Genomic DNA, 18926 nt, shown 5'->3' with positions numbered 1-18926 from the left:
CAACAAGAATGGACAACCTATACCACACATTTCCTACCCTTTACAGACACTACACATCCCTAAGGTAATCAGCATGTCATGTGACAAAACATTACCTTGCCACAGTCCCTGATGGTACATCTGAAGGGTCTGTGCATTGGCATGTGTCCAGCCAGTCGCTCTGAAAACAAACAATACGCCAAACAAGTGAGATTAAGGCACAGCAGTGGAATCCCTTCCTGCATGTGCAGTACTGTCCTCCCATCACAAGCAGACAGCCATGCTGGGCAAGCTTGTCCCATTCACAGCACCACCACACTACTCTGTTCACATGCTGCTGGAGTACAGGATGAAGACAGAATACCATACAGTTTAGAACCATCATGGCACAAGAATGAGACAAGCTGCATGTCACTTTAAGTGCGGCGAAAGAACTTTGATCAGCCCGACAGGCTGGTGCTCAACCGAAGCTGTTAAGCTACAAGAAGTTTAACAGTTTCCAGACAAACCTTGTCTATAGAAAACTTTCCCACAAATCCTACAAGGGTACGTTGGCTCTATTTGAACGGTAGGGCTTGGTCGTCCTCCATCTAGGTTCCAGAAATGGCAATTGTCAATCACATTGCCACTTCAACCATTGTACCAATGCAATGTGGAGCTGCCAAATTACTACTTCACCAAAAATTACTTTGCATAATATTTTATATCAGGGCTGTCTCCAGCCTATAATTTTTTTTCTGTCCCACTTAATGTTTGGGAGCCCAAGTTGTTGATTTTTGTTGTTGATTATTTCAAGCATAGGAAAATACATTTTCGGAAATTTTATGTCATGATGTACAGATTTTTTGGAAGAATGAGGTGCAACTTTTTCCCATCCCAACCTGCAAAATCTCTGACCCGGAACAGAGGGATGGGTCCTGGAGACAGGCCTGTTTTGTATGTATTTCTTTGTAGAACAGTTTCTCAAAAATAGAATACAGGTGCAACATAGACAGTTACCTCATGAAATTCTTATTCAAGCCATTTGTAATCAACTTTGAAAGGTTGGAAAAGTGCAGACTTGTTGTTTTCATGACATGAGGGGTTTCTTTAATCACATGTATCTCTAGTGAACAGAAAATTATCAGCTTCTCCATTGGCAGCCAAGTTTAATGGTTAGATGACCTTTATCTTTTGTGATAGGATTCCATGTTTTTTGCTTTGCTATATGTACAGCCAGTGGGCTATGTGTCATCACTTCACAGTTCACTGACTTCTAATGGTGATCTCTTTGTTCAACATTTTAGCCCATACCATACACATCTGAATACAACTCAATACTATTACTGCAAGTGGGTTAGACAGACAGTCACAAAGTTTCTTATCTACAATTTTTGATATAATGACAATGAATAAAAAGATATTACACACGGGTGAAGGTGTTAAGACTGGCAACAAACAGTGAAAAATTAGGCAACACAAAAATTTTGGGACTACAGCTCTCATGCAAATCTTGGTCCTTGGGCATAGAAAAACATGAGAGCTATAGAGAATTTTAGTAAAGGACAATATTCATACAATCTATGATGTGAATATTTTGATTTTAGTCAAATCTCACAACATAAACAACGCAATAATTCTACAAAAACACACACACAAAGGGTACAAGCAAATGATTGGAGGTTTGGACTAACACTTGACGGCCATGACAACCCCACAACACCAGGGTATGGATGATGGAACAACAACTGACGAAACACCTAGAAGTCAAGGAATTTGGACTAACCAAAATCATTTGCTCCCTCTGCCTCACCTAGCTTCTCACCTAGCCGGGTTGGCATCTTGAGGCCACCCATCTTCTTCCAGTAGCTCCAGCAGACAGAGCAGAGACGGCATTGCATGTTGGGAGGTCCCCACGAGTACCACTGGTGTGAGTTAGTGGCTGGGTTAAGGGAGGGCAAAAATTGGAGTGGTGTAAGCTCTTCTTCCATCTGATCGTAGGGTATCTACAAGTACCTCAGTCAGCTGCAAAATCTGTAATTTTAGGGTAGCAAGAATAGTCTAGAGGCTAGCGGCCCTGCTTCTGGACCCACCCGACATGCATACTACTGGAAAGGAAAGGTTGCAGACCTTAGGATGGGATATTTCATTTTTTTCTAAATATATTCAGCCCAAGGCAGACTTCCAGATTGGACAGCACTAGACCATTTGATGACAAAATTAAGTAAGAAGTGCACAAGTAATAATTCATTAAAACTTTTAGATATAATAAACTATAAAAGCTACAGCCCTGCAATGACAGCGAGTTGCTATTATTGTCATCCTTTTAATTTTGAATAAATCACTATTGATATCAAATCAAAACAACATCTCTGTCGGCAATTATCTGTGAGTGATACATCATTGGCAACCTGCCCAAAGGAGGTCGGGAAAAACAGTGCCTTAAAAGCTGAAAACTGACGATTTGTTATTCACCTTCCAGTCAAATCATTTCCAAGTAAAGATGAATCATGTCTGACCATAGCCATTTATGGATAAAGTAAAGAGCTGTAGGTACCGTGAGGCCATGAGTCAATGTGGCAAAACAGTATAAAGAGTCAAACAGCACAGGGAAGACTTGCAGTTACAGGGGACTGTTAGCCTGTGAAACAGCTCACAGTCCCCTTTCTGCCTCAACTAAAATAATATCAGTAATACACACTTCTCCCTCCCTCATTGCCGAGCCTTTCGGTGTTCTTACATGGCCTTTTTGCCTAGTATGAATGCTGGTTAGCCACAGCTCACACAGTTGTGCCTTACTGTACAGAAAGATTATATATCTATTTTGTACAACTGCCCTTTGGTGATAAACACCAGCGTAAAGGCACACAGTTGTGGCTAGTTGTTTTAACCTTTCCAGTGCAGATTCCCAGTGCCCACTATTCATTGTACTGTACATATACTACCATTCCATAAGCAGAAAGGCACAATCATACATGTTTGTAAGGGAACAATGGCTACATGACAGATCTTGTGGTAAGCCACAAAGCTAAGCGTCTAAAAGTCGATCCTTCCTCACCATAGCAGCCTTCACAGGCCCTGGTTGGTTTCTCTCCCTGCCCGTTCATGAGGGAGTTGGGTGTGCCTGGCTTGTTAGTGATCTGGTTGGGGTTGGGCTTGTTGCTGAAAATTGAATACAGTATCTTCAGAGTGATCACCTTACTAGTATGGTCACTGTAACTGTTACTCTAAAATTCAACAGTGAATGTTGTACAACTTGAATCAAATTGGATACCAAACAAGGTTACTAGCTAAACATACTAGAAAATACAGAGGAAAACTTATCAACTCTTTTATAGCAAAAAAGGCTCTTTTAAGTCTTGGTTTCAGTTGGCAGATTACAGAAAGGAGAATAAGGAATTTGGTATACTGGAAAATTTTATGACTGCTGCAACTACCTCCAGTACATAGCATTAAGATTACAATAACAGCACACAGGTTGCTCCTTGAAGATTGACTCAAGAAGATATGATAATAAAATTCATACTTACTAGTTGGGAATGTAGACTTGCTTTAGTTTGCTCTCAGCTTCAGCAGCCTTCAAACGTTTCTAAAAGGGCAACCAAAATATTGTTACGAGAGAAACCTCAACGTTGAATGTACCAATCTTATCAATACCCAGAAAGCCTTACATAAGACCATGTTGATTACTTACTTAGACTTAGATCCCCTGTGTCTAATGACAAATTAGACATATAATAACTCTATAATAGGTCATTACAAAATCGTGACAGAACTGACAAAATATTAAAGTATCAGAACTGGCCTTACCTGTTGCACATATCGGTCTGTGGTTTTCCACATGTAATAGTACTCTATAATACTGTTAAGTGACTTCCATGGTAGCTGAAAGAGAGAATATAAAGGTAAGCTATAGCGTTGCCTTCTGTTCCCCTACACAATTGTAGTTACAAATCCAACATTTAGAAAGAAGGAAACTAAATAACAGAACAGTATAACTTTTACAGTCATCTAAAGCTCCAAAACCATTTTAGAGAACAAGTTCATTTACAATACTATTATGTTTATGACATGATATCACATTTTAAACCTATGTTCAAGCATTACTACCATTGTTACCAAAAAAATAAAGATTTCAACATCTTCCTAAAACAGTCAAACATTGTTTTATGGCAAGAAATGTCACGTACAAAGTCTTGTCTTATGTCATTGAAATCTTTTCCATATTTTTCTAGTGCCTCCTCGAACAAGTTGGCTTCTGACGCTGACCACTCCTCCATCTCATCTCGACACAGCACAGGGCCACCCTGGGGCACCAGGCTGGTGATGGCTTTTGTGGCGTCGTACTGGGTTTTGTGAAGAGTGTTCATTGCATGGAACTAGGAGGAAAAGAGAAACAAGCGGATAAAATCTTAATACAAACACCTAAGCAACATTGCATGTCATTGATTCATAATAAGGCATTAAGTATGTAGCACATGTACCAAAAACAATTGTATTCTATATGTAAGGAAAGTTGAGGTAATGTCCTCACCAGTGTAATATCCCTGGACGCTGCTGCTGCACTCATGTGGAGGCTAGGCTGCCGAACTGAGCTGCTACAGTCCAGTGCACGGGCAAATGTGCCAACAGACCTAACCAGAAACAGTTCTGTTAACTGACTATCATGGAGAATGACTCTAAGGAAGAAATTTTTCTCACTAGAAATGTCACACTGGAAATCACTCAAATGTCAGAACACTAGCTTATTATGTTAACTGAGCCAGATTACGTCTGCCATTGTATCGAAAGTCGCAGGTTGACCAATTACGCTGACCACTGACATTTTTAAACTACAGGGCTCGAAATACTGGGTTCATGTGCACCCAGGCGCACCCAAAATTGGAACTGTGCACCCAATTTTTTTCTGTGGGTACACAGGGTGCACCCAAATATTTTCATAGGCTTATGTATGCAAAGATGTCAAAGTATACTAGTATACATCATATTCTTGACATCTAAGTGAAAAAATAAAATAATATAAATGTCTGTCATGGTACTTGTTTAAGAATTTGATAGCTTGTAACTAACTTTTATTATTAGATTATTACTTAATTTAAGTAGTGCACCAAACAAAATTTTGGTGCACCCAATTTTTCAAGCTGGGTGCACCAGTGGCCCCTAATCCCCAAAATGAATTTCGAGCCCTGAACTACCCAGCAAAATCAAACATAACAGTCCAGCCTCACCTCGCTATGACCATAAACTGATCGATCTGTCGGTCCTCCAGAGGGTTTTCAGGATCCCAAATTTTGCTCTCCATCTTGGCCAATTCTCGGCCATCACCTTCATCTAGGACAGGAAAACAGTGGATGCTACCATTAAAACACAAGGCGAAGATTCATTGCAGCTGCAAACCTCACAATCCAGCCCAAAGTTAGCAGTGACAAAACTCCCAACTTATGAAAACAAAGGAAAATTTCTTCACCTTCTTTTAATAGAGGAGGAACCTCAGCCTGGTACCGGCTGCCTACCCTTATCTCCCCTTTGTCTGCCAGCAGTGTTTTCTGCACTGGGTCATAAACCAGTGTGTAGAAGAATGCATCCTGTGTGAACAAAATATACATGGTTACAGCTTTTTAAGTAGATCATGTAAAACACACGGCATTTTGATGTTTACCAACCGTTTACAAGTATGTGACACCTGAGCACTCAAAATCAAATTGACCCTGAAAATAACATAAAAGATAATACCTGAAGCAATATTCCACAAACATAATTAATGCAAAAAATTACTATGAAAGAGACTATAAAACTCACATACCTCCTTGTTCAAGTAGGATTGCAGGGACTCTGTCTCATTTAGTAGGGTAACACTGCACTTCCCCCTGCAAAAAATTAGGAAAACAGTCGTGCAAATTTAATAAGTAAAAGGTTTACAGTTGTAACAAAATGTTGGTATATGAAGTCATCTCCAAAACCAACTTTGCTACCGTATAACTAATGACGGAACTAATAATACTGATAATAATATTTACTACAACTACTTCAAGGTTATAAGAACAGTATGTTTCACAAAGAATGAATCTGACACATAATGAAAAGAGATTTCTGTTCTGGCAAGTATGTTTTCTATTCCCAACTGCATGTAGCTTTAACAGATTCAGGTGTTGACTTTAACCAACAGTCAAAACATGTCTGCTCAGGAGATGTGCTTCTAAATGGAAACCATCATGTCAAATCCAAACTTTCCGACCATACATCCCAACTGAAACCAGGCAAAGATTCAGTCATTCATTAAGTTATTTTAGACAACTGTATGTTCATTGTTCTATATAATCATTAAATGAAAGAAAAGTTGGAGTGGTATAGAAGAGAAAAATATACACTGCATGACTGCCCTATAAGGTACCAAAGGTTATTCAGCTCCTACCGTATATGTGTCGCAGGAAGGGATTCCAGCTGCCGGGACAGGAACAGCTCCTTGTGCTTGAGCTGGTGTCTGTCCACCTCAGCAAGGTTCTCAAACTCAGCATCATCCCGCTCTTCCTCCAGTGCAGCTATCAATTAAAATGTGAAGTGTTATAGAAACTTATGCTGGCCATTTGTAATTCTTCCATTATCTACATACACAATGTTAACAGATGTTTGTTTCTTAAAAGACATTAAAGTGCATTGAAAAGAAATAAAGACACACAACTGTCTCTAGAATACTTGATCAATAAAGGACAGGTTCCTGTATGAGGAGTTTCTGCAAAAAGTAACAACCAAACTAAAACCCCACAGGTCTTTATTTTTTCATAACCATTACCAATGGTCATCAATGCACTAAATGCTGAAAGGTTTTCAATCAACACAAAAAAGAACCCAAGAAGGGCATTTTTGTGTTGAATCAAGTTAAAAGGATCTCGATATGTAGTATCATACAGGGTTGGACAAGTCCACTAGCACTATTGTCCCGGCAAGTGAAAGTGCTGATCGGGCAAGTGCATGTCTTTTCCCACTTGCCCGATCAGGCAAGTAAGATTTTTCCAAGGGTGAGATTTAAATATACAGTTTATACAGTTATTCAAATTTTGGGCAAGTGAAAAGTGGGTTTGGGCTAGTAAATTTGTCAGGTACTTGCCCGATAGGACAAGTGAATTTTAGAAAACTTGTTAAACCCTGTCATACCAACAGATCTCTTTTCATTCCAATGTTTAGTCACTTAACAACAGATCGAGCACCTTACTGTACATGTGCAGTTTGTAGAAAATAGACCGACCTTCTTCTTTCTCCTCTTTTGATAGCAAGGGGTGCAAGAAAGAATGTGTGCAACATGAACCACAGGAAGTTTGTACAGTTACAGTAACATCACAAAGAAACACATTGACATAGTGCAACAACATCACATAAAGGACAATATTACTTCGACTTTACACAAACTAAAATATCTCTATTATCACAGATATGAACAAGTTTAACCTGGAACAAACTTTCTGCTGGATATTAAGTCACTCACAAAGGATAAGACTAGTGGTATGGATACCATGAACTTGATGAAGCATCTGTGAGTGTGACTTTCTTTTTCAGATACCTTTGACTTTGACAGCATCCACTGAGAAAATTCTATAAAATGTAGATCTAGATCATAGATGGGAATCTTTTTTACATGACTAGTTTTCAATATCAAAACTACCGTTACAATACCAGGCAAACATGTATGATTACACTTGTGCACAGATACATATCAGGGCTCGAAATACTGGGTGCACGTGCACCCAGGTGCACCCAAAAATTTATTTGTGCACCCAATTATTTTCTGTGGGTGCACAGGGTGCACCCAAATATTTTTGTGGGTTTACCTATGTTTAACATGCTATTATGCACATTATTCTTGACATCCAAGTGTTACAAATATACTTGTTTAAGAATTGGGGTTGTTAAGTTGGAATTTGGGTTCATCGAAATCTAACAAGACGCAAAACAGCGTGCGTGCCACGCCGACATCGTGAACCGCACGCCGACCAACTTCCGGGTTCCGCTGGTAACTCTGGACAAGAGAACGCACGCTGATAATCCTGGACAAGAGAACGCAGTCATGTGATCAAAACATGACATCATCTGTGTTTCGGGAGTTTTCGGTACTTCCTACGATATCTTCCGAGACGAGAATATGTTAAATTCGTGCATTTTCGTCTTAACCTCGCTGATCTCCGCGACCACATCGGTCACGATGTCAAGGTCGGCAAAATTCGGTCTTAGAATTCCCGGATGTCAAAGCGTGAACATGTCAAAGCAAACATCTTTGCTACGCTTCCTAAGTAGCCCAAACTCAGGGCATGGGCGTGGGGGTGGACGCCGAAGCAACGACACTCAAGATCAAGATGATCCAGAGATCCAAGAAACACCGCCTGAGCCTTCAGAGCGTGAGGAATCAGGAACCAGAAGAACCCAATTTTCCTCCGGCGAGGCAGAGGGGGAGGGGGGCGCCCACGTGCGCGAGGAAAATAACAACATTCCAGGGCCGTCCACGGCGTCGGCTCCCCCCCAGTCGGAGTCCGATACAGAAGAAACAGACAGCGGGTCTTCAGCGACAGAAGAAGAAGAAGAAGAAGATGAATCCGACAGCGATTCTGCGACAGAAGAAGCTGCCAAAAGGCCAAAGCTTTGTGTAAGGCTATTTTTTTTTAATTTTTTTTAAATTTTTAAAATGTCGTCCAATAATAATCCTATAGGCATGTTTATTTTATATTTATGTTTATACGTTATTTTTCCCCTCGCCATGTGATTTTAATTACAAAATAAAAAAAATGAATAGCATTTTTTTTCTATTTTGTCCACTCGTGAAAAATTACAAAATAAAAAAAAACTGAATAATATTTTTTTCTATTTTGTCCACTCGTGAAAAATTACTTTCATAGATGTTATTATGTATATTAGATAAAAGATACACATTTCATTTAGTATTATTTTTCTCACGCATGTTGGTTATTCCTGTTTTAAGCTTTGCAAGTAAAATTTGAAATCTGATGCCAAAAATAACAGCAATTAATGTTTCTTTTAATGCAACTTTATACTGTAGCATTATATTTATAGATTCCACCAAAAAGATAATTAACATAATTTTCCAATGATATTCCATTGACAACTTTTCTGCCTTTATTTATTGAGCTACCCAGATCATGTCAAGAAGTTGTTCAATTTAGTTTTCTTAGGAACAAAAGGAAGTATGGCATTGAAAAAAATTTATAAGTCCAATTTTTTTCTAGGACCAAGTGTCCTTGGATGAGAAGGCCAAAAAGAAGAAGAAGAAACAATACAAATTCCAGGATTCCTGGATGACTGACGACAAGGGAAAAAAGAGATGGTGGCTGAAACACTCTAGAAGGCGCATTATGTGGTGTGAGGCATGCAAGAAATATGATAAAAGTGGGAAGAGAAATAAATTCATCAAAGGATGTACATCAATGAGAATAAAGAATGTGCGAAAACATGAAAAAAGACCAGAACACAAAACTGCAGTTAAGAAATTGGAAGCTGAAAATGTACCAGTTCAGCAGAGACCAATGCAGAAAGCAGTATTACGAATGGAGGAAAAGAAAATTGATCAGATGCAATGTTTGTTTAGAACGTCATTTTATCTGGCAAAGCAAGGGAGACCATTTACAGATTTTCCGGGTATTATGCGACTGCAGAAGAAGAATGGTATCGATGTGGGGCAAACATACCTCAACGACAAAGAGGCAAGGATCTTTGTAGACTTTATATCAGAAGAAATGCGTAAAAAGTTGTCAAATGCGGTAAAAGATTCTGATTTTATCGCCATATTAGCCGATGGCAGTACTGATAGAGGGTCTATTGAAGAGGAGGTTATCCATGTCAGATACCTCAAGGACAACCTGGAGCCAACTACAGTGTTTGTTGCGCTAAAGCCCCTTGACAGAGGAGATGCTCCGCACATTACGGAGGCTGTGGTAACAGCTTTGAAGGAAGACCTTGAGTTGGGAGAGTCCTGGAGAGATAAACTTACTTTTGCATGCTTTGACGGCGCACCCGTAAACATGGGGAACCTTAGCGGAGTTGGGGTACGCTTACTAGAGGAATGTCCGCACCTCATTGTCCTGCAATGTTGTGCGCACAGACTCGAACTTGTCTTCAAGGACGTATTGAAAGAAGTAGCATACTTCTCCACAGTTCATGATATGTTTACTACTATCTACAAATTCTACCACTACTCACCCTTAAATTGGCAGGGACTTAAGAATGCTGCAGAAGCTCTCCACATTCAGGTCCTGAAACCGCCCAAGGCAACTGGTACGAGGTGGCTGCCACACCAAGAGCGTGCCTTAAAAGCCATTACACGAGACCATCCCGCCCTGGTCCAGCATCTTGGACAGCTTGTAGAACATGGTCAACTGGGGAGTGGTGATAGCCGGGACAAAGCAAAGGGAATCCTCGAGGTGGTAAAATCTGTCAAGTTTGTGTTGTTTGCACTGTTCTTGGCAAAATACCTGGACCTTGTGTGTTCAGTGTCCAAAGTCTTTCAGGATAATGAAAGTACTCTGGAATCTGTTTTCAGGCGGGTAGACAGTGTGGTAAAATCTTTGACTAAGTTGTGCAGCCCCTTGAAGCTGACCAGACTCATGTCTGAGGTGGAGGAAAGGGATGGGACAGTGCTGTGGAAGGGATCCACATTGCACATGGGAAGAGCACAGCGTGGTAGACCATCAGATCTTGCTGCACATAGGGGAGAAGTCATCAGAGATTGTCAGCAGATTCTCAATTCAACTTTACATCATCTCGGTCGTAGATTTGATGCTTTGCTCAGTCAGTCTGTACTCTCTGCAGCAAGAGTCTTCCAGTTCTCCAGCTGGCAACAGGAAGATGAAGAGGAGGAAGAGGATGACACTGAAGATGACATTGAGGAAGACAAACTGAGGAAAATCTACAGACACTTCCAAAGACCACTGGAAGTGAATGGGTTTGAGCTTGAAAGTGCCTTAAGAGAGTGGCATGAGCTGAAAAGAGTTTGCAGGACCCAGCTGTCCGGTATGCGAAGACCGCCATCATTTAAGGACTTTTGGGTGATGATGTTAAGGCGCGAGGAACAAGAGTACAGGAATGTGTTCCAACTACTTCGCCTGGTACTGACAATCCCCATACATACGGCGGAGTGTGAGAGGTCGTTTTCGCTAATGAATCGAGTCAAAACAGACTGGCGGTCTTGTCTTGCCCCTGCATGTCTCACAAGCCTGATGGCAATATCATTGAGTGAACAATCAGTTGAAACATTTGACCCTGTGCCTGCCATAAGGCTGTGGTGGACAGCAGGGAGGCGACGACCTTCAACTGCCCCTTATGGGCCCAGACCACGTGGTGAGACTGAAACTCCCATTTCAGATTCAACAAGCTCAGAAGAGGAACAGTAAGGTTTGTAAGTAGGGTTTTCTACCTAATTCTATGCTATTTTATGTGGTGCACCCAAAAATTTTTTGGTGCACCCAATTTTTTTGGTTGGGTGCACCAGTGCACCTAATCCCAAAAATGAATTTCGAGCCCTGCATATTATACTGCCTGGTCATTATTGTCCAGTATAATTAAAATGATGATATACTATCCTATATTGTATATGTTGTGTGACTCGATTTTTCATCATACCGAATGTTTTGTAAGCCGTAACCTTTAGATAGATTTTGCTTAGATCTGGATCGGGAGGGATCACGGAGGGTAATGTTATATAAAAATAAGTGTTTTTTCCACCGATACCCAAACTATATTTCCTGATCTGAGCATTAGACAAGAGCAGATAATAAAAAGGTAGGTTCTAAAAATTCTGCAAAGCTCAGTAACTCAGTCTAAAGCCATGTCCTACTTCTGAGGTACTATATCAGGGTTCAGCATTTTAAGTTCAAGTCACATCATCTTTCATTCACCAGATGGTATCCCTCCAGATGCTTACCAGCTTTAAGACCTGTCCCATTTACATTCAACCCCTGGCCATAGCCATCCATCCATCCATAAATATCTACCTTGGCATCTCAAGCTGTCTTGGTTACCTTAAAACCAGATGTGGTAAGAGTTCTGTTTATCATGGCAAAATGTATGCATCCCCCTAATGCTGCCTGATTTCTTGCTTATGTTTCAGTCTACCGTTACATTTCAGTAGAGGTAAATGCTAGTCTTATGAATAAATTTGCTGTTTATCCACTGTAAATCTTAATCAGGTTGAGGTACATAGTGCCAGGGAATTGGAAATGAGCCAAAAGAAACCATCCCATGATGCTGCAGGACCTAGTCCTCCCATTGGTTGATTGATAGCAAATGCAAATCAGCTGTCATTAGCTTCAGCCCTGACAGCCATAATGTGCAAAGTGATGAACTGAACATGACCAGAAAGCATATACAGGCAATAGATACCACAGCTGCACATTTTGCTTTGGGTATGTCAAGTTGAACATTTGATCTATTGACAAGCTGCACAGGTCTGGTGACTGGCCACCTGGCCTGGATATACCTCTAATCTAATTTGCATGATAATGACTAACAAGTGACAAAGAGGGAACTTTTTGTTCTGCCTTGTCCACGAAACAGAAGGGTGGAAGGATACACGAGAGTAGGTGGTTGTTAGGGGTGGGGGCCCACAGGGGGCTGGACTGCCCTACAATCAATACAGATTCAAACTAACCAATCACAGGTTTACATGTCACGTGAGACCTCAAACAACAAGAAAGATCAAATTATCCTTGGCCGTTAAGCCCGGGCACATGGTTGGCTAGACTATTATCTATAATCAAACACACCTCGCACAATGTGCAACAGACTGGAGACCCAGTGCTTGAAATTTAATAACCAAGCCAGACAGTTATGCAAATGAGTATCCAGCAGTCATAAATCAACAATGCATGACAAATATGCAAATCAGCCAAGCTTGTATTTGTAACAATGAACATTTTGTGAAAGGGTACGTTTATCTTTCACCCTGTTTCAGCAACACCTCTTTTGTATGTGCAAATCCTTATGTTGCATATAAACTACTTCATCATTACAGTCTAAACTAAAGCATACATGAAAATCACTATTGTTTCCAAGAACATACGACCTTGGTTTAGCTTAGGCAAACATAGTACCACCAACCATAACATATTATAATTAACAATTATATAATCTAAAATTCATTATAGAAGCAGATACAAATACTGGGAATTTTATCAAGTAAAATAGATATACCAAAATTCAATGTCAACGTATACTTACGTCAGGCAATATTGTTCTTTATGTTACACTGGAATGCAGCTCTGTCTGGGATTTATGCTATCAAGGTAACCAGAAAAAGAACTTTCCAAACACACTTGTAGTTTACAAAACTGTTTTCAATCAGCCCTAAACTGCAAGAAAATAAATGATTCAATATAACTTATCCCTGAAAATATTCAAATCACTTGATTCAGTCAAACGAATACCCCATTACATAAGTTACAACAACTTCACCTTCGTAATTTACAAAGTACAAAGATGATACTGACCAGTGTAACATTTTATGAGGGTTTGCATGGGGGGGCCCGACAACGATTAACACTGAATTCAGAAGAACCCCTACATATTATGCCAAATCAACGAAGGCAATTGCGCTAAATTTGGCCGCCTCACTACGAATTACGTAGATAAGATGGTTTTCCCTACGAATTACGGGAAATAAAAATAGGCTGCCTACGCCTTACGGAAAAGAGCATGCAGACCCTCTTTTATGCATCTACAGTTAGGGTAAGTTCAAGGCATTCCCCTCTTACAAAACAACCTATGTAAGCTATGTCCACAGCATTAACATGAACGATGACTGACCAATGGCCCATAATGCAATGTTCTCCAAGGTCACCTTCACACAGGACAACATATTGGCCTGTTTGGACCCATGGCACGGAACCTAGATTTATTCCATCATATTTATCATCATTATGCATCCGGTTTTACACCGGTGAGGTACATATTATTAACTGTCAAAGACATAGCAATGTGCAATAGCAATGTGCAATCAAGAGATACAACACGGCAGCCTATTGAACGGAAACCGCAGGATTATCAACATAAATATACGAACAAGCTAATCACCATGAATGGCTATTGTTATATTTTCAAATCTGTGTCAGGAACACCCAATAGAATTATTAATACTTTTAATAGCATATTGTGATAGATCTGTATCTTAGAAATATGTTAAATTCAACAACTTATGAATCTAAACATGTTCGGCTTTCATATAATTGTGTAACGTTACAACCAGCTTTTCACAGCTATACAGGAAGTCACTGCTGTGCTAAATGGCAATTCAGCATGCAGAAACTAAAATAAAATAAGCAATCCCATCCAGCTATATGCCTTTCTACTCTATACAGTTGGTAGTAAAAAGTAATATTTTAGAGGGAGTCAGAACCAACAAGAATTCCACAAAGGAGCTGATGCAAAAAAAAGTGCTGATAAATCAACAAAAACAAAGCAGGAACCGGACATAATGATATCTTTAGGAAATGATAACTGCATTGCATACTTCTTCACAGGAAAAGATTGTGCTCATAAGATTTAGTTATAATGAAAAAAACTTCATCAAACATAATCGTATGTAATCAACAGTCAGGTTTGACATCAGAAATGAAAGAAAGACTTCATGTTGGAACACCTGAATAAAACTACCTGCCTGTTTCAATTTTCATCAGGCAAGAAAAGGTAATGTGTAACCTCCTATAAACTAACCCTGCTCCAAGTAAACCTCCGTTTGTGTTAAATAATAATTCTGTCTCATCCACTTAAATTGCATGTTTGAGAAAAAAATAATTTTGTTGGAATAGCAATTGGTCAGGGTTTTAATGCTTGCCTGCATCGTATGTACCAACTACAAAATCTACTATGTGATCTTAGAATTTTTAATTACATTTTAATTCTGACCTGTAATAAAAAGCAAGCACTCCTTTCCTGGGCCAAAAGCTACCAACCCACTCTCTGACATTTTGACAGTCATCATTTTATAGTATGTATCTATTGTTACTATATACACTCAAAACAAAAACATACTAACTCATACCTCCATGATACCCAACAGTTTGAGCAACATAGCCCAAAAACTCACAAATAAGTTGGAAGTAACATACATGTACATGTAGCATATTGGCAATGACCCTCTTCAGCTTGATTGTTAAGCTATCTTCCTTTACCAGAATAGTACATATAAAAATTCTGAAAAAGCTATTAAGAAGATGCCATTTGCCTTCCAATCCAATTTTGTGAAAACTACAGTACCTTGGTCCTAAATCAAGACTACTTGAGAATGCATAGCTTGTCTCTTAGTTGACATTCACTGACATTTCAAGCTGTATCTTTTATAATCCCAATGGATTTACCATTCTAATGAAACACCTACAGGTAACCCCACTACCAAGGATATATATATATATATATTACACCTTAGTATAATATATTAATATGTATTCTACTGAAGATGGAGGACTTTGGATTGAAAGACATGATAGTAACATCTGAATTCAGAACCAAGATATAACATTTTCCCACTTTACCTACCTACCTACCTAGTCCACTTTACACGCTGACAAACGAACAATTTCAAAATAAATTTTTAGCTTAAACAAAGTTGATTCAGGAGTGACATACGACCAATTGCCAAAACAAATTTCAGGTGTAGCAAAGCTTACTTTATCGTGTTCCAAGCCAATGGTATTAAAATAATAGAAACGGAGACGACCATAAAAAAATCAACAGAACCTGTAATTTTACCTTACTTTTGGGAGAAAATAGTCTGAACGTTACCTATTTGAAAAAAACCTACCTATGTTATCATAATCCTGAACAAACCATCCCTTTCCAGCCCTTCTACAAGCCATTTCTATACAACTGACTACTTTTTTCAAATCGAGCGACGCCATTGGCTGCCGCAGATCGAACTTTCGGCCAATAGGGTGGAGGCAGCAAACCTGTGCTTGGGCATTGAAAGTTAAAGAAGACAAAAATACTGCACCAGACAAGAAAAGCTGATGGAAAGACAGCAATACAAGGAAATGACATGAAAAGGTTCAAGGGCCTTCCTATACCACCTATTGCAATTAAATATTCATGATAACGAGATTCCGGAGACGACCCACGTTTCTGACTTCCAACACAACTTTTAGGCAACTGTAACGATGGTCACTGTTAATACAAAAGTGAGCCTGCAAGCTGTTTACGTCCACAAATGACACTGTGTATGCATGCTAATATCAAATTACACATGCAAGAGAGTGAATATGGCGTCTGAGGAATGTTCACATACTGGCATGCTTGTCTGCTAGTGAAATCAGGCTGCTAGAGATGTCCCGTCTTCGATAGAAACATACACACTTGGCCTCCACATTCCCATTTGGAGTCTGCAGGAAAGGGGAGAGGAAAAGATACACATTTACCCACAAAAAATCCCATCAGGAATAAGCATTCCCAATGTGCATGACATTTGTACTCACTGTGATAGACACTCATATCACTTCCCCATATTGTCACAAAATCCAGGAAATAAACTGCAAAAATCAATGTTCTTACCTTGGTAAGTTCTTCTATTCGACGTATCTGGTATGGATTGCTTGATGAGTTCTCGAAGTAGACATAGTCTGGTGAAAGAAAATGTCACACTATTTAGTGTAAATCATTATAGGGAGGCCATTGTGTACATATCCATGCTCGTGCTGTAATGGCCATCATGTGAGAGAAAGTAGTTCCCCTATCACATGGCTCTAAAACCATAGAAACGTGAAAACAACCTCAACTCTCTGTCCCAAAAACTTCCTGGAGACTACCTTCATTGTATTTTAGATACCGTTTGAGTGTGGCGGTCGAATTTGGTCGGAAAAGCCGGCGATTTGTGATGGGCCGCTTCACAGCCATTGTAGTGTGTCAATGGAAGGTCCACTGTCTATTTTTACACTCCCTCAATCCTCCATTCAAAAAGCCGGTAAAATATCACTTCCTGGCAAGAAAAAGCGCCAAATTTGCTAAATCTCTGTGTAATCTACCACCATAAATCCTATGATCGACAAAATTTTGACATAAGACCAAGCAGAGGTCGACCCTGAATTTTGCCGCGCCGAGGGCCACATTCGCCCCAGAGCCGGACAACAATACCGTGATCCCCATGCCTCTGTACACACAATACACACCTCCAACTCGGTACATGTTCGCCGCCATGTCGGTCAGCAATCCCGCGAGGACACTCCACACGTTCTGGGAAAGCAGGGGGACCGGGCCTGGTCAGTCCTAGGTGCGCTGTCGTTCAACGTGGTCAGTCGCTGTCGCGCCCCGCTTCACACACACATCGCCATTACGACCGCCAGGATTCTTCCTTTTCAGCACGTGACGTCACACATCCTTCGGAAATCTTCGGCGGCGGGGGTATGGGGGTGTACAGGTGATGGAGGGGGTATTGCCGGGTCGAGTGTGGTGTCAAACTTCTCCTTGTCATCCACTGATGCATCCTGTATGCATGCTGGGTGATTTCATCCCAAATGGTGTGCCCACTTCCTAAATCAAATATCTAATCTTCATCTTCGGCAGTGTTCGGTAATTTTCGGCAATTTCCGTACGTCCACATGGAGGGATCCAGTTGCTATGGTAACTAGACTTGAACCTGTCAATCAATCATGGCGATAAATGTGCAGACTTCCACAGTCCCTAAGGGTATCCTAAGGCACAGTGTATGTATAGGGCAGTCCACATGAGGAAGGTGTACGTCCGGTAGAAGTACCTGCGGGTCAGCGAGTCAATGTCAAAGAACTGTTTGTCCCATTTCATTAGCAGGCGGATGGCACAACAAAGGGAGTCAGACCACCTTGGCAACGCGATGACGTCATTTGATAGCGATGTCAGATCTGGGCATTAATCCATGCGCGCAACCAGCAAGGGTAAAACGCACCAACATCTGTCACACCATGACACAGTGCGCTCGTACGGAGAAACGTGTCATATTTTGTTTCCAAATTTGGTCAGGGTATAATGCAACAAAACATGTGCATTGGGCGGGGTACCGTCACCTTTCAACCTCTCGCAATGACTCTTTCTCTTTCAGTTGCCTTTCCAGAAAGGGACCCAAAAGACAAACGGGAGCATGTAGGCCCTGTGTGCGCCAATGCAACCACAACTTCGTAGAAATTCTGTACCCTTAACGCCGTAACCTTTGTTTATGTTGTGCCCATTGCGCTGCATGGCCCCAATGGCGACCGACCAATAATGCAAATAATGGCTGCTCTAGTTACACAATTAAGGTTGTTGGATAAGGTGTGTCATACATAGTACAACATACTGAGGGGCATTGTATAACCTTTTGGGGCACAGAAAAATCTTTAGGTAGTAATATTATAGATCTGAAACCCATGACCTGGAAAAACACGGCAACGATGCTACAATGGAGAGACCTGTTGCCATTAAGCCAGAAGTCCCAATAACCTACCAAACAGGTCTTGCAAGTTTGACTTGCTCTTAGTGCAATGGACGAACTGGTCGCAACGGCTAACATTGAAGTGTTTTAATGTGTGTGTGTGTGTGTGTACATTTAGTCGCATGCTGATACGTTTTCTTTGACACTTTTTAGTCTTAGATGTGTTAGAAAAAGGAGGTGAAACTCTTGGAGAAAGAATCTGGCCAAGTTGCGCGCAGTACAATTACGTACCGCATTAAGGCCTTCCTAGCGCAGCCACGTGTCTTTATACCATATCTGGTTTCGTCGGCAAAGGTAAAGCGAGAGTGGTCGCCAAAGTTATGGGTAACAACACACATTCCCGCCAAAATTCACAACCTACGCCCGCGTCTGTCGTACAGTGTTCTCGTCTGTTCTCGTCCAAACTTGGACCTCAAAGACGCAAGATTGATACTTCACATACATCCAAGGTGTCAGGCAAAGACTTTTTGCTGGTTATAAGAATGTATATGTTCAATGGCTTTCATTTATGGAAGGGCACACTGCACTTTTCTGACAGAGTTCT

General features: G+C 40.5%; 2 protein-coding genes across 2 annotated transcripts in view; one reads left to right on the top strand and one right to left on the bottom strand.

Annotated features, from left to right (window-relative positions):
* Positions 1-17714, bottom strand: part of LOC118409585 (metastasis-associated protein MTA3-like) — a gene marked incomplete in the record, with an annotated part of 23791 nt that extends 6077 nt beyond the window's left edge. The window contains 15 exon segments of the mRNA XM_035810713.1: positions 96-160; positions 1745-1900; positions 3017-3120; positions 3489-3547; positions 3769-3843; positions 4149-4337; positions 4493-4592; positions 5187-5289; positions 5426-5543; positions 5762-5825; positions 6371-6497; positions 7202-7216; positions 16232-16325; positions 16495-16562; positions 17109-17714. Coding sequence (XP_035666606.1) covers positions 96-160; positions 1745-1900; positions 3017-3120; positions 3489-3547; positions 3769-3843; positions 4149-4337; positions 4493-4592; positions 5187-5289; positions 5426-5543; positions 5762-5825; positions 6371-6497; positions 7202-7216; positions 16232-16325; positions 16495-16562; positions 17109-17136 — 1365 coding nt within the window.
* Positions 7667-11478, top strand: LOC118409581 (zinc finger protein 862-like). The gene is made up of 2 exons (XM_035810701.1): positions 7667-8590; positions 9189-11478. The coding sequence occupies exons 1-2, from the start codon at positions 8093-8095 to the stop codon at positions 11346-11348; spliced, it is 2658 nt and encodes an 885-aa protein (XP_035666594.1). The 5' UTR covers positions 7667-8092; the 3' UTR covers positions 11349-11478.
* Positions 17715-18926: the final 1212 nt, after the last annotated feature.

Source organism: Branchiostoma floridae, chromosome 1 (genome assembly GCF_000003815.2).
Source record: "Branchiostoma floridae strain S238N-H82 chromosome 1, Bfl_VNyyK, whole genome shotgun sequence".
In the NCBI taxonomy this organism is placed as follows: domain Eukaryota; kingdom Metazoa; phylum Chordata; class Leptocardii; order Amphioxiformes; family Branchiostomatidae; genus Branchiostoma; species Branchiostoma floridae.
The sequence above is the reverse complement of the archived record's forward strand: the minus strand, read 5'-3'. Positions and strand labels throughout refer to the sequence as shown.